Source organism: Solea senegalensis, linkage group LG2 (assembly GCF_019176455.1).
Source record: "Solea senegalensis isolate Sse05_10M linkage group LG2, IFAPA_SoseM_1, whole genome shotgun sequence".
NCBI lineage: Eukaryota > Metazoa > Chordata > Actinopteri > Pleuronectiformes > Soleidae > Solea > Solea senegalensis.
The window spans coordinates 18,391,963-18,404,721 of record NC_058022.1 but is presented as its reverse complement, the minus strand read 5'-3'; the positions used below and the strand labels follow the sequence as shown (position 1 = coordinate 18,404,721).

At 39.6% G+C, this 12,759-nt stretch overlaps 1 protein-coding gene across 5 annotated transcripts in view; it reads left to right on the top strand.

Annotated features, from left to right (window-relative positions):
* The first annotated feature begins 1,683 nt into the window (after positions 1-1,683).
* usp9 (ubiquitin specific peptidase 9) overlaps positions 1,684-12,759 on the top strand; it is a 33,499-nt gene continuing 22,423 nt past the window's right edge. For 3 of the 5 annotated variants that reach the window (XM_044048019.1, XM_044048010.1, XM_044047989.1), the window contains exons 1-10: positions 1,685-2,152; positions 6,516-6,790; positions 8,043-8,188; positions 8,765-8,844; positions 9,405-9,517; positions 10,693-10,911; positions 11,644-11,759; positions 11,867-12,118; positions 12,212-12,347; positions 12,443-12,595. In XM_044048019.1, coding sequence (XP_043903954.1) covers positions 6,683-6,790; positions 8,043-8,188; positions 8,765-8,844; positions 9,405-9,517; positions 10,693-10,911; positions 11,644-11,759; positions 11,867-12,118; positions 12,212-12,347; positions 12,443-12,595 — 1,323 coding nt within the window. In that variant the 5' untranslated portion in view covers positions 1,685-2,152; positions 6,516-6,682. Of the gene's footprint in view, positions 2,153-2,201; positions 2,243-6,515; positions 6,791-8,042; positions 8,189-8,764; positions 8,845-9,404; positions 9,518-10,692; positions 10,912-11,643; positions 11,760-11,866; positions 12,119-12,211; positions 12,348-12,442; positions 12,596-12,759 lie in introns of those variants that run through there. The other 2 variants (XM_044048004.1, XM_044047997.1) reach the window with 2 other exon arrangements.

Here is a 12,759-nt window from a genome sequence, read left to right as displayed (position 1 = left end):
GATGGATATATTTGTAAAAAAGCACCCCATTCCCTTGCATTTCTTATCCAATGTCAAAGTCGGAACTGCACACATCGGTGCCCTGAGTAAGTCACCTGCCAAGTTTCAAGCCTGTCACGCAACCCATTTGACAGACATGCGATAAGCAGACAAAAAGTCAGACATCTCTTGCATTTCTTATCTCAACAAAGTCAAAGTCGACTGCCTACACGGGTGTGTTCTTTTAACATTCACGCGTCACATGTCCTCTTCTTCCAATAAGTTCAAGCAGGTTGTATACAAGCAACCCTGCCCTCTACATTTCAAAGTTCCCAATCAAATTTTGAAGTCTGAAATCACAGTTTGAAGTCCTTTAACACAGATCAACATTGCCCTACATTCCCATTCTTATTTTTTTCCCATTCCTGGATTCAATCTGCAGCTTCCCATCACTGATCAAAGTTTGTCTTCTTTTAAAACATTTTTCTGGCACTTCATATTCTTACAAACCCGAAACATTGTTATTGCAGCTAGTAATGTACATGCATTAGGAAATGAATTCTGCATGGTCAGTATATCATGCAACATATTTTTGGCTATGAAATATTTCAGGGCTAATACATAATACACAAAGGAGAGAAAACATTGAGCATGGGATTGACAGAAGCTGAAGCAGGCCTGTGGCCTCCACATATGATTTATTTTAAAATCTGTTTAAAAACATTTAAAACACTGAACATCATGCTTGTTCATACTTGTCATTAACATATGTTATTCTTATGTGCTTTCAGTGGATGAAATCCACAGGTCTTGTTTGTACAGAAATACAGACTACAGAAATATTTGAAGCTACATGGCTCCTTTAGTCTCAATTCAGCTTCACTGTAGAAGTTCAAGTTCAAAATGTATCAAAATAGGATTACATATACCTTGGATCCCACTAAATCCAGCTACTTACAGGCTGTGGGTTAGAACTTTCCTCTGTGTTACTCAGAATACTTATCTGTCTCAAAAATATAAGGTATATCATATAATGTAGCTCCTGGTATAAATGAATAAACAGAATGCAATAATAATATGAATGTAGACAATTAATTTGTAACTTGACCATGTGCATTCCCCAAGAAAAAGCAGTTGTGGAATGTTGTGCACTCTCGCAATGTGTTTTTCTGTTCGGTATGTTCTCTCTGAATTTCTATCCAAATGTGTGAGATGACGAGATAGTGACTAAAAACAGTGGATAATTAATAAGTGCATTTCAACTGTACAAGTCCTCTGACCATGTGTGTGCCCATCTGTCTCCCTTGATGTGTGTTCTATCTGCCTTACATCCCTTTGATCTGGGCAGGGGGGAAAACACTACATAACCTTAAATTCATTCAAACTCATTCAGGACATCCTCATTACGATTTAAACCTTTTTCTGGAACTTTTTCTCCGTAGGAAATTAATTGAGGCTGCAGATCAGTATCGGGTAAGGTTGTAAAAGTCACAGGGAACAACAGCATTGAGTACTCATCACTGGATATGAAGAATACACATACATCGCATTTTATTGTGTAAATTCACATGCTCCAGTTTTTACGTCATTCTCCATTAATTTTATGACAACTCCGTACGACAGGAGGCGCTATAGTCAGGTGGGGTTAGTTGCTCCGCCTTTTCTCGTTTTGGCTTTCACCAAACTACGGATCGGGATGACTGCTGGAGCCGGAGTCACTTATCAGAATTTAAAGGGGTTTTATGCCTTTCCATTCAGCGGCGGTTGTGTTTTCCGAACTGCGCTCGGCTGCGGCGCAAATTAGCACACAGACAACGCAGACCGCTGGAGTTCACACTGTCGCCTGGCCTGTTTTTACTGAGCAGCATTTATGCCCGACTGCGCTTCCGCCATGTTGAACTGAATCAAGTTGTGAGTGACTGCTGGGACCTGAAGTGACAAGCCCTAGGAATCGAACTAGACAGGGTTAGGGGGGCTGTTACCGCGCCGGTGACGCAGGAAAAACACCCAAAAGCAGAGGGAAACCGTAGGAATTAGACCCTGTTAGTAACAGGTTTGTATGTCCTCCGAAACTGTCAGCGACATAGGCCACGTTTATGTAACATACGACGACACCATCGTTCAATGCTGGACGTAGCCTGTGGATAGAGGAGGAAGTCATATCAAATTCCTGGTGAGTTGTTAGCCAACTAGCTCGGTACGCTGGCTGGTGATTGTTAGCCGACTGCTGCTAGTCTTAGCGTCAGCTGGTGGTGGATGCAAGGTAACATAACTGTATTTAGCTCACTTTTGTCATTTAGCCAATAACTGGGTTATCTCCGGTAGCTGATGCTCATTTAGATTGTATCAGTGTCAACGCCAGCAAAGTACAATTATCAATCTTATCAATACGTGATGTTTCACTAGCTCACCCCGCTAGATTCCCCGAAGCCAAGCTACCTAAGCTAGCTAGCTAACCCGTAGATTGTCCTCGGCGCTGTTTACGGATAGCAGAAGAACATTTCCTTCAAACGTATCATGTTTACAAGTTATTGAAATGTACTTAGCCTCTTATCGTGGTAATTAATATTTGCACAAATACTGGCTTCATTGAAATCACATTGCTGTTAACAGTTTATTCTAACTCAGGCTCATAAGATTTTGTTTTCAATGTGTTGGAGTTAAGTTATATGTCACCGTTAGATGTTACAGGTCAGATAAATTCCAGGAAATAGACGACTCCCCTGTCATTAACACATTTAATGCTGTCGTCAATAGCTAGCTATATTATCTTATTCCGGACGCTGTGAATGCCGCAGACCAACATTAGAAGCCCGATCACAATGTGTTAGATTTATAAATGGGAAATTGATTTAGCTGTCGAGTCAATTCTGCAAACCCCTGGTCATAATACAATCTTTGGCTAACGTACGCTCAGGCACTTTAGCTAGCGGCTACCCAACTACTGCTGTTTATCTGAGTGGCTCCTCGTTAGCACAGTGGATTGTCATCATAGTTTGTTCATAATAACGCCGGATAGCGTGGCGATCGACTAAACATTACTTTTAATTATAAGTCAATGTCTCTGTGTGCTTGAGTTAGACAGTTTGAATAACCAAGCTTTGTTGGGCAAGTGAAACGTCAGGCCCGACTGAATAATGAGGCCTGCGTGTCTCAGCGTAGTGGGCTTTGGACGAGGCCTTCACTGCTCTGCTGTCTGGGCGGATCGCCTTGTAGGCTAACCTAATGTTAGTTGCCGCATCTAGCTAGCTGCTTGTGATAACTGAATAAACCAACTGTTAATGACTGTGAAGGTGCTGTGTGCATTGGTAGTTACATAGTGTCACAGTGTCCTGCATTTAGTCATGCAATATCTTGAGAGTTAAGATGGTTGGTTCTTGGCAATACAGTGTGCACCGTCTATAAACTGGTGTCTAACACCCAACGTCAAGGTTCCGAAGCCGGTTCAGTCCAAAAGGCCGCACTTGTACCTAGCGCAATTTTTGTTTTAATGGCTTCTGTTGCCGCGTATGTAAGATTTATACGCTGCTTATGAGACGTAACATGTTTTCGGTGCGTCATGAAAATAATCCACCCTTTCCCCATCTAGTTGTCGTTTAGTGAGTTAGCGATTTTACTGTTGGTTACATCAAATACACTGACATTTCGTTCAATGGAAGCTGAAGACCATTTTAATAATGGCTGTTGCACTGTTTGTACTGACAGCTGCAGCCTTAATTGCTGAAGCTGAAAACAAGTGTCACTGTCCACCTTTAATATAGGAAATACGTTGGTTTCACTACCTTTTAGATACACAACACTGTATCAGCTGGAAAAGCTAATTAGTTCACCAAATTCTCATTAAAATTCGTATGCATACTCACAAAATAGTCATTTGGTGACCAATAGACAAATCTGCTAAATTGTCTTTTCATGTGAGCTTGCTGTTGCCTTGCAAAACAGACTGTTGCCTGAAGCTGTAATAACCATTTTTGTCACTCATAAGGGTCGAATTTTATTGTTTAGTTTTGGGTTGTGTTTATTGCACATATTTGCATATTTGTGAACCACTCTACTTAAAGTCTGGTGTTATTTAGTCAGCTGTTGATTTGGTAAACTCTTAATAATGACTGGCAAATATAAAAATGGTCTGTTTATAAATTAGTAGACATTTAAATAATATACTTTATAAACCCCTGTCCTCCGAAGCTTGTTTGGATTTTATAATGTGATTGTCAGCTCGACTGAAGCTTGTGTTTGTTACATAGCATTGCATATGTGTTGATTTTTCTATTGTGTTTAGTAGTATTCCATATTTAATGGTTAGATGTAGTGCCCTATTGTCTTCATCACAGCAATCACTGGGGAGGTTTCTGGAGGAGTCTGGTGACAATGCCAATCTATGAAAGTAATGTTGTCCTTTCCCTCGATCTGAAAAGTTTTAGCACCAACTCTAAAACCCAAGTGTTAAGTTTAAAGATTGAAAGTAATTTGTGGCTTCCTGCAAATCACATTGTTTTCCCCGTTGTTGTTTTATTGTTGTCCAAAGGTAAGCTTTGGACTTTGTAAGTATCACAAACGCAAAAATTCTTTTCTATATCTATTTTCTCATAATGGTATCACATTTTATCATAGCAGTGTATCCACAGGTCTGTTATTGCATTATAATATTATGTGTCTGTGACATTATCAGAATCCATTCGTTTTGTTTCTACACTCTTTTGGACACAAACTGAAGTATGCTGCCTTTACATTGATTTGCAGGAAGAAGCTACTTCAAAAGGGATATAGTTATCAGGTTTGCTTTTGGTCAGTGCTGAATTGGCTGGCTGTATTCACCTGTTATGTTGGCAATTGGCAGTTTCTGGGTTTTCTTAGTTTTAATGCTTCATCCCTGTAATTACATTGCAAATGCTAAGTTAATTAGGAACAGCAAGACTTCACTGAAATTAGGTCAGGTGGTGCAACTGGACAATCAGTCAACTGTTATTGCCTAATAATTTATTTTGCATGATTTGTTTCTGATTTTCTTTATTTGGCTGTCATTATTTAGACAAACAAACCTTTGGTTTGCAAGACTTCCAGCAGACAGTTGATGATGATCCAGCATGAAATAAGGTTCCGCAGCCAGAATTGATCCATCCATAGCAGTTGTAGCTTGTACTATTATCCTTCTAAAGTATTGGGCCATTGGATGCCCTGATCATGCAGTCAATTGGAAAAAAACCAAAAAAAAAATGCACCACAAAGATTAGCATTATGTCTTGTTTTAATAATTTATGTAAATGTGATACATAGCCATTATAAATTGTCTTACAAAATTCAGGAAATCAGTATTTAAGTTTGGCCTGGTGTAGCTTTATATATATATAATGTTTTATGATTACAAGTGGGCCTAGGTATGTCATACCCTCTCATAAAATTTTCAGGTTATACCTAATCTTGCAAAAGCTTAACTTTGATTTCATGACAACAGCAAAGTAGACCCTCAAATTATGTTAACATCCCATCTCACAGAATTGACATGGTATTTGGTGGAATTTGTAATACATTTGGAAAAGCAGTGAGCATAATGTTCCGTGTTGAGGGTCTGTGGTTGCAGTTATTAAAATGTGTCAGCACTGAAATTAAAACAAAAATACTGATGTCATCCAGTTTTCATATCTGCTGTGACAAAAATGTAGTGGGACTTAAGATATGGACAGCTTTATTATTGTAAGGCTAGAGGTGCCACTAGCCCCTGCAGTGTCTCCCGATTGGATAATTTACATTGTCATGGAATGTAGATGAGATGAAGAAATATCCATTAGGGTCTAACGGATACATTTCTGTCCATTATTGCCCTTTCAAACAGCAGCTGCTCGTTGCACAGACCCATAGATAGTCATTTTGAGAGGCATTAGAGATAGGTTTAGGCTAAGGGTGGCGCTAGTTTACAGGATGCAAGAGGCAGTTCATAAACATGCCCACTGATTCTGTCAATGCTGCAGGCATTTACCTACTGTTTTCACACATTGAGTCAATTGGACATTACACTGACTGTACAAGGCAGCTGGCAGTCCTGTAATGTTCACTTAGGATATTTTTGTTCATACATACTGCTCTTACTCAAAAAGTTTAGTGAATATCAGGGTTGCAGTACTTTTTTGAAACCAGCTTTAGTTGTATGATGTTTGACCTTTGAAACTTCTTCATGGTAATTAGCATGTCAGTGCAAGAGCCATATCTAGAATTGTAAATGTAAAACTAGAGGGAGCACCTACAGAGTGCAAGCCTCTGCCAAGTCTGATCAATTTCCCATATTGTCTATAGAGAACCATGGCCAAAAATGTCGCCTCTTTGCCAGAAGTAATAATGCAGTTGCTTACCTTGTTAGTTGTGTCTTTAGTTTTTTGTTTGTTTGGTAGGTTGAAAGAGAATGTGGTTGGCTAACAAGCAGAGCCCAATTCGTAATTAGTTGTTTTCATTGATAATTGCTGCAACACATATTATTCATTGTGTTACAAGGAACTTAACCAGCTGATAATTCTGACCTTTACCCCTCCTCCTGTTTCCAGGTTATGCAATGGTCTCAGCAGCACGTCCAGATCTCCAGGTGCTTGTGTCCCTCTCTTGTGTGTTCGGGCTCTCTTCCCTCTGCTATACAGCTGAGGTGGCTGTGATTTCCCACCTGGCCAGCACTCCCTAAGAGGCCAAGATTGCCAAGATCTGCCCTGTGGCGAACATGACAGCCACCACGCGTGGCTCTCCGGTGGGGGGCAATGACAGTCAGGGCCAGGGCCAGGGCCAGGCACCTGATGCTCAGAGCCAACCCCCACTGCCACAGAACCAGGTCAGCATCATCTTTCCAGCACCCACCACATCTTCATTCATTTTCTTTGAATATTTAATTCTTTCCTATTGTATTTGTTTTAAGATCAGTCACCCTAGCTGACAGTGCACGCTGTTAATTAAAGGAGGAAGGACAGTTGTCCTCAAACCATCTACATTTTTGTTATATTATACACTCCAGCATAGTTTTTGCAGATATTCTGCTCATACCTAACTGCACACAGGTGCTCAAGGGGATGAAAAGGGAGGGGAGGAGGCAGCGGAAAAGCAGAAAGAAAGAGAGTGAAGAAGAGGCATCAATGAACAGAGCCTCTTGAGTGATGGATAAAGGGTGTGTGTGTGTTTGTGTGTGCATATGCAGGCCTGTGTTGGTTAGAGATGAGCCGTGGTAAGACGTGAGAGGCAAGCTGCCTATGTAGGTCAGCCAAGCAGAAGGAGCCACACACCCCCACATTTCATATTTCTCATTTATGCATCTCTTTTGAATATCTGTAACTGTCTTTACTCTCCCATACATTGCTGCTAAGGCCAACATTGATGTTCAAGGGGAGATAAGCCTTTAAGAGTTACAGTGATGCCTAAAAATACTTTCATAAATGCACCTGGTTGTCGTTGTTTTATTTGTTTATTTTTACTCTCTGGCATCCATAATCTCTGTGTGACAGCACAGTTTCTGAGATACTCCCACATACTGACACATTTAAACAACCATGTCAACAGTTTCTTCTGTTTACCCCAGCCACATGGAGAGGAAAAGAGCATTACTCTGTCTACACAAAATTATGAGGATTTGACTGGCTTTGTTTATGGGCTCTTTATACCAGCATGTATACACAGTTCAAGAACAATAGAAACCCTAACCCCCACACAATTGTAAGCCAGACACTTTCACCAGCACACTTGGCTCTAGTAACAAGTGTTATCCTGACAAATCAATAAGTCAATTTTGATCCTCAACTTTTTGACACATTGTTTCAAGTGGAGTTAGTTTTCTTGCAGCTTGATGTCTGTTTTTCCATAGGTTTATATGAAGTTTGCTGTTTTTTATTTATTTTTTAAATTTATGTTTCATATGTAAATAAAATATACAGATTTAGGCAGATATATCCAGCTAACTAATAGTTCTTGGCTTTTTGTGTTTGCTAGTACAACTTCATGGTCTGACGTACTATTATTGGTATATTTTAATTGGGTGATGCAGCTGCATAGATCAAGAGATATTCTCTGGTTTTGATTATCTGTGATTTTTCCAGACATCATCTCCTAACTCATCTAATGAGAACTCTCCAGTAAGCCCACCAGATGAACCTGGTCAGGGGGACGGGACCCCTCAGCTGGAAGAGGAGGAGCCCGCTTTCCCTCACACTGACCTAGCCAAGTTGGATGACATGATCAACAGGTATTTTCTCACATGCTCACACAAAGTCACATATTGTTAGCCATTGCACTTTTGCATTTTCTACTGGGAAATGGCAAGTATTACTCAATAAATGTATTTCAGCAGTATTAAGGTTGCAAAATGGCTGTGAATCTGTTCAGGCTATTGCTTGATATTCAGCTTAATATGGACTTGTTTTTCTTGAAGTCTGTCTTTGGATAGTGTCTACCTGCAGTTTAATTAACTAAATTAAATCTTGTTATCTCTGTTACATTAATTACATAATTCATTTCCTCCTCTTTATTTCCTAGACATTTTACTCCAATGTGTTGTCAGGGTGGCTGTTACCTTTTAAAAGTTGTGTTCTAATGTTTTTGTAAAGTTATTTCTGTGTGAAAGGTACGTTTGCATTTTTTTGTCTATAGCATGTCTGTCTGTTAGTAACTCGGAGAATGAATCAAATCACCAAAATTAGATATTTTAATAGATCTTATATACTGTGTATATATATATATATATATATATATATATACACATACATACATACATACATGCACGCACACATTTTTTTATTCCTTTGCATTTTTTTTCTTGCAGGCCCCGTTGGGTTGTTCCAGTTTTGCCAAAAGGAGAGTTAGAAGTTCTCTTGGAAGCTGCTATAGACCTGAGTAAAAAAGGTAAGGTTCTGTAGTTATTAAATACAGTATCTGAGATGATTTTTGTATTATCATCCTCACCATTTGGCAGAAAGGGCAACAATTTTTCAGGCTTCTTTCATGTGGCCGACATTGACATGCTTTTCCCATGGGATGCATTTTACTGACAATATCAGTGTCTTGTGGATCTGTAAAGACAGCTTTTAACATGATTGATTTTATTTAAATATCACTGCATCCAGTGCCAGCCGCCATTATGCTCTTGGGATGCCAATCAAAAATAATGTGTGGATAAGGGTGAAGAACAGCACACAAAGACAAACAGCCTGTATCCCCCCTCACCTTACCCTCTGCTCTCCATCACCCAAGGCACTCGGGGAATGTCTCTGTCCCAATCAGGAACTCTGTATATGTAATTTTGTGCCTCTAGCAATGAACATTGCCTTGAATGGTGCTGTATAAATATGCTTGCCCTGCATTTAGCTTTGTAGCAAATTTTTTTTTGTTTTTTACCAAAGAATGTCTTTCATTTTACAGTGTAGCAGTGTATGGTATTTAATGAGGGATGTCTTTCTTTGCAGGACTGGATGTGAAATGTGAGGCATGTCAGAGGTTTTTCCGGGATGGTCTGACCATCTCCTTCACAAAGATCCTGACAGATGAGGCAGTCAGTGGCTGGAAATTCGAAATTCATGTGAGTCTTAATTTTTGCTCTTTTTCTATACAAAAGCAATGGTTTCTGAAGGCCAAAGCATCACTCAAATGTTATACTTGTTGGGCTTTTGTGTAAGCATTTAATGCCAGATGGTTTAAATGTATAATAAAAATCAAATTACAATTTTGGGAAAGCCTTGCTTAACAGAAGATAGCCACGGTTGGAATTTGGCCCTGCTTTCTGTTCTAACAGAGCCTCAATACTACTGCTCAATACTGGTCATCTTAGCTTTATTTGTTGTTTTGACATCTTTGTTATCCTTTATCTTTATTTTTTGTTGTTTTGACATCTCTTATCTAATTCATTGCATGCAATCTTCAGACGTGGGTCAACCTCTGAAGAACCTCTGATCAATGACCTGTTAATTAGAAGCAGCCAGTGCTGGCTTGTTGTGCTGTATTAACAAGATTGAGCTCTGGAACCTTTTCATGATAAACCAGTAAAAAGAGGAAGCATAAGAATGTCTTTCTTTCATCTGGTCACGTTATCTTCAAATGAGGTTGACTTGTGTTGATGAAATCGTATTATAATTGACATTTCACTGTCAATTGCTCTTCAGTGCTATTGTCAGTAATGATTTAAAAATGTTAGGAAAGAAAAATCCTTTCTGGAAATCTCATGAGTCAATCTCATTGATTACTCATATGTGGTAACCTCAGACCTGCAAACCACTCAAGCCATGCAGGAGGAGCAGCTGATGGCATTTTAGTAATAATGGTAGTGAGGTGGTCTTGTGTGTTTCCACCATTTAAAATGAGATTGCATTAAAGGCAATTGCAACTGAATAGAATACAACTGCGTCATCATATTTTGTCTGACTGCCCTAATGTACAAGTCGGTGATAACTGTTTCAGGACTTCATGAGATACAGATGAGAGTGATCATTACAAGTGACACACACCTGACTTGTTAGTTTTGATGCTTTTGATTTTAAGGTTTTAACATTACCTCTGGAAGAGTTGACTGTGGCAAAAAAGTGCATAAAACACTGCACGTTAAGGAAATTGGTTCCATTTATAGAACAAGAAATAGATCACAGTGTTTCTCTGTTTCTCTGGCCAGGTGGCCTTTGAATTCTTAGTACTTTCGTTCTCGGTCTCTCTTGTCAACTAATTGTTAAATTAATGTTTTTTCCCTAAAACCCTTCTCCTCAGAGGTGTATCATTAATAACACACACCGGTTGGTGGAGTTGTGTGTGGCCAAGCTCTCTCAGGACTGGTTTCCACTACTGGAGCTTCTGGCCATGGCCACCAACCCTCACTGCAAGTTCCACATCTACAATGGCACACGGCCCTCTGAGACCGTCCCTGCTGGAGCCCAGCTGGCTGACGATGAGCTCTTTGCCCGACCACCAGACCCACGATCTCCTAAGGTGAATGCCTGTAGTGTTTGACATGAAGATTGTAATGGCCTTTTTTGGACTTAATATGTCTCTTCCCATTATTTAAACTCCCCAAATTGTACTTTTTCTTTGTGCATGTTGTTACTTACCAATTTTATTTTAAAAGTTGCATGACGATTATTTGGCTGCGTCTAAAGTAAACAATCATCTTGATGGGAAGAATCCTCAGAAACCAGGCTGTTCTGGAGGAGAGTCATCCCATCTTTCTTCCTTGTCAAAATCCATAGAATGGCATTTTAGTTTTACCCTGGAGGCCATTTTGAGGCAAAGATGCCCCCTCTGTGTAGTAGTCTGATAATGAAACATGTGGAACTTACAGTCCATTAGACACTTAGTGCTTGTGTCAGAAAGCAGATTGTATGAAAGAGAAGGTGGATACACCAGGGAATAGGAATCATATAATGAAAGTGTGATGAATAAAGCGTGGGCATAGGGTCAGTGTGAACACTGCTGCTGCTCTGGTTTCCTGTCTGCCTTTTTTGGCAGGGGGCCCAGAACTACTAAGGGTTCCTTAGTAGTTTACTGCAGTGCAAATTTCATGGTTTCATGAGCCTAATATTATTTAGTGGCTAAAAAAAAGAGCATTTATAAGTCCCTCCCCATGGCCTAGTGTCTCATGCTCTGATGAGATAAGAGTGAGAGGAAAATATCTGAATATTCTTTTAACTTGTTTAATGTTTTTCTCCCATTTTCTATTCACAGGGCTGGTTGGTGGATTTAATAAACAAATTTGGCACGTTAAACGGGTTTCAAATATTGCACGATCGCTTCATGAGCGGCCAAGCACTGAACGTCCAGATCATCGCTGCACTTATCAAGTGAGATTGTTGTCCCTCTTCTGCACTATGTTAATAGCCTATCCTTTACATTTTATGGTCAGTGGTATGCAATGGTCAGTTGGCTGATTTTTCGTTCTTTTTTGCAGGCCTTTTGGCCAGTGTTATGAGTTCCTCACATTGCACACGGTAAAGAAGTACTTCCTTCCAGTCATTGAGATGGTTCCTCAGTTTCTGGAAAATCTAACAGATGAGGAGCTGAAGAAAGAGGCCAAGAATGAAGCCAAAAATGACGCACTGTCCATGATAATCAAGTCTCTGAAAAATCTGGCGTCTCGTGTACCAGGGCAGGAGGAGACTGTGAAGAATTTAGAGATTTTTAGGTTAAAAATGATTCTTAGGTGAGTGGAAATTAAATCATGTCTTTATTTGAATTATTGTCATCAAATAACTTAAATTATTGTTTTAAGTTAACACTCAATTTCTGTCACTAGGTTATTGCAAATTTCTTCTTTTAACGGAAAAATGAATGCACTAAATGAAGTTAACAAGGTGATCTCCAGTGTGTCTTACTACACTCATCGACATAACCCAGAAGAGGAGGAGTGGCTGACTGCAGAGCGCATGGCGGTAAACTTACCACAGCTCTATATTTTTGTACTCAATATGAAAAATTATCTTTCTTTAGAATCAACCTCTCATTGTGTTGCTTCATACTACCTTAGGAATGGATCCAGCAGAACCACATCCTATCCATTGTGCTCAGGGACAGTTTGCACCAGCCACAGTATGTCGAGAAACTGGAGAAGATCCTTCGCTTCGTTATCAAAGAGAAAGCTCTTACAATGCAGGATCTGGACAACATCTGGGCTGCACAGGTACACTTCTATTGACAAGAGTTTCACTACTGTACTATGCCTGTAAATATTTAACCAAGGCGAAATATATTTAGATATGTCTAATGAGGCTTGTTGAAATGATATGACTGCTTTGTGTCATCAATATTTACATAATAACACTGCAAGTTGTTTCTTTTCATTCC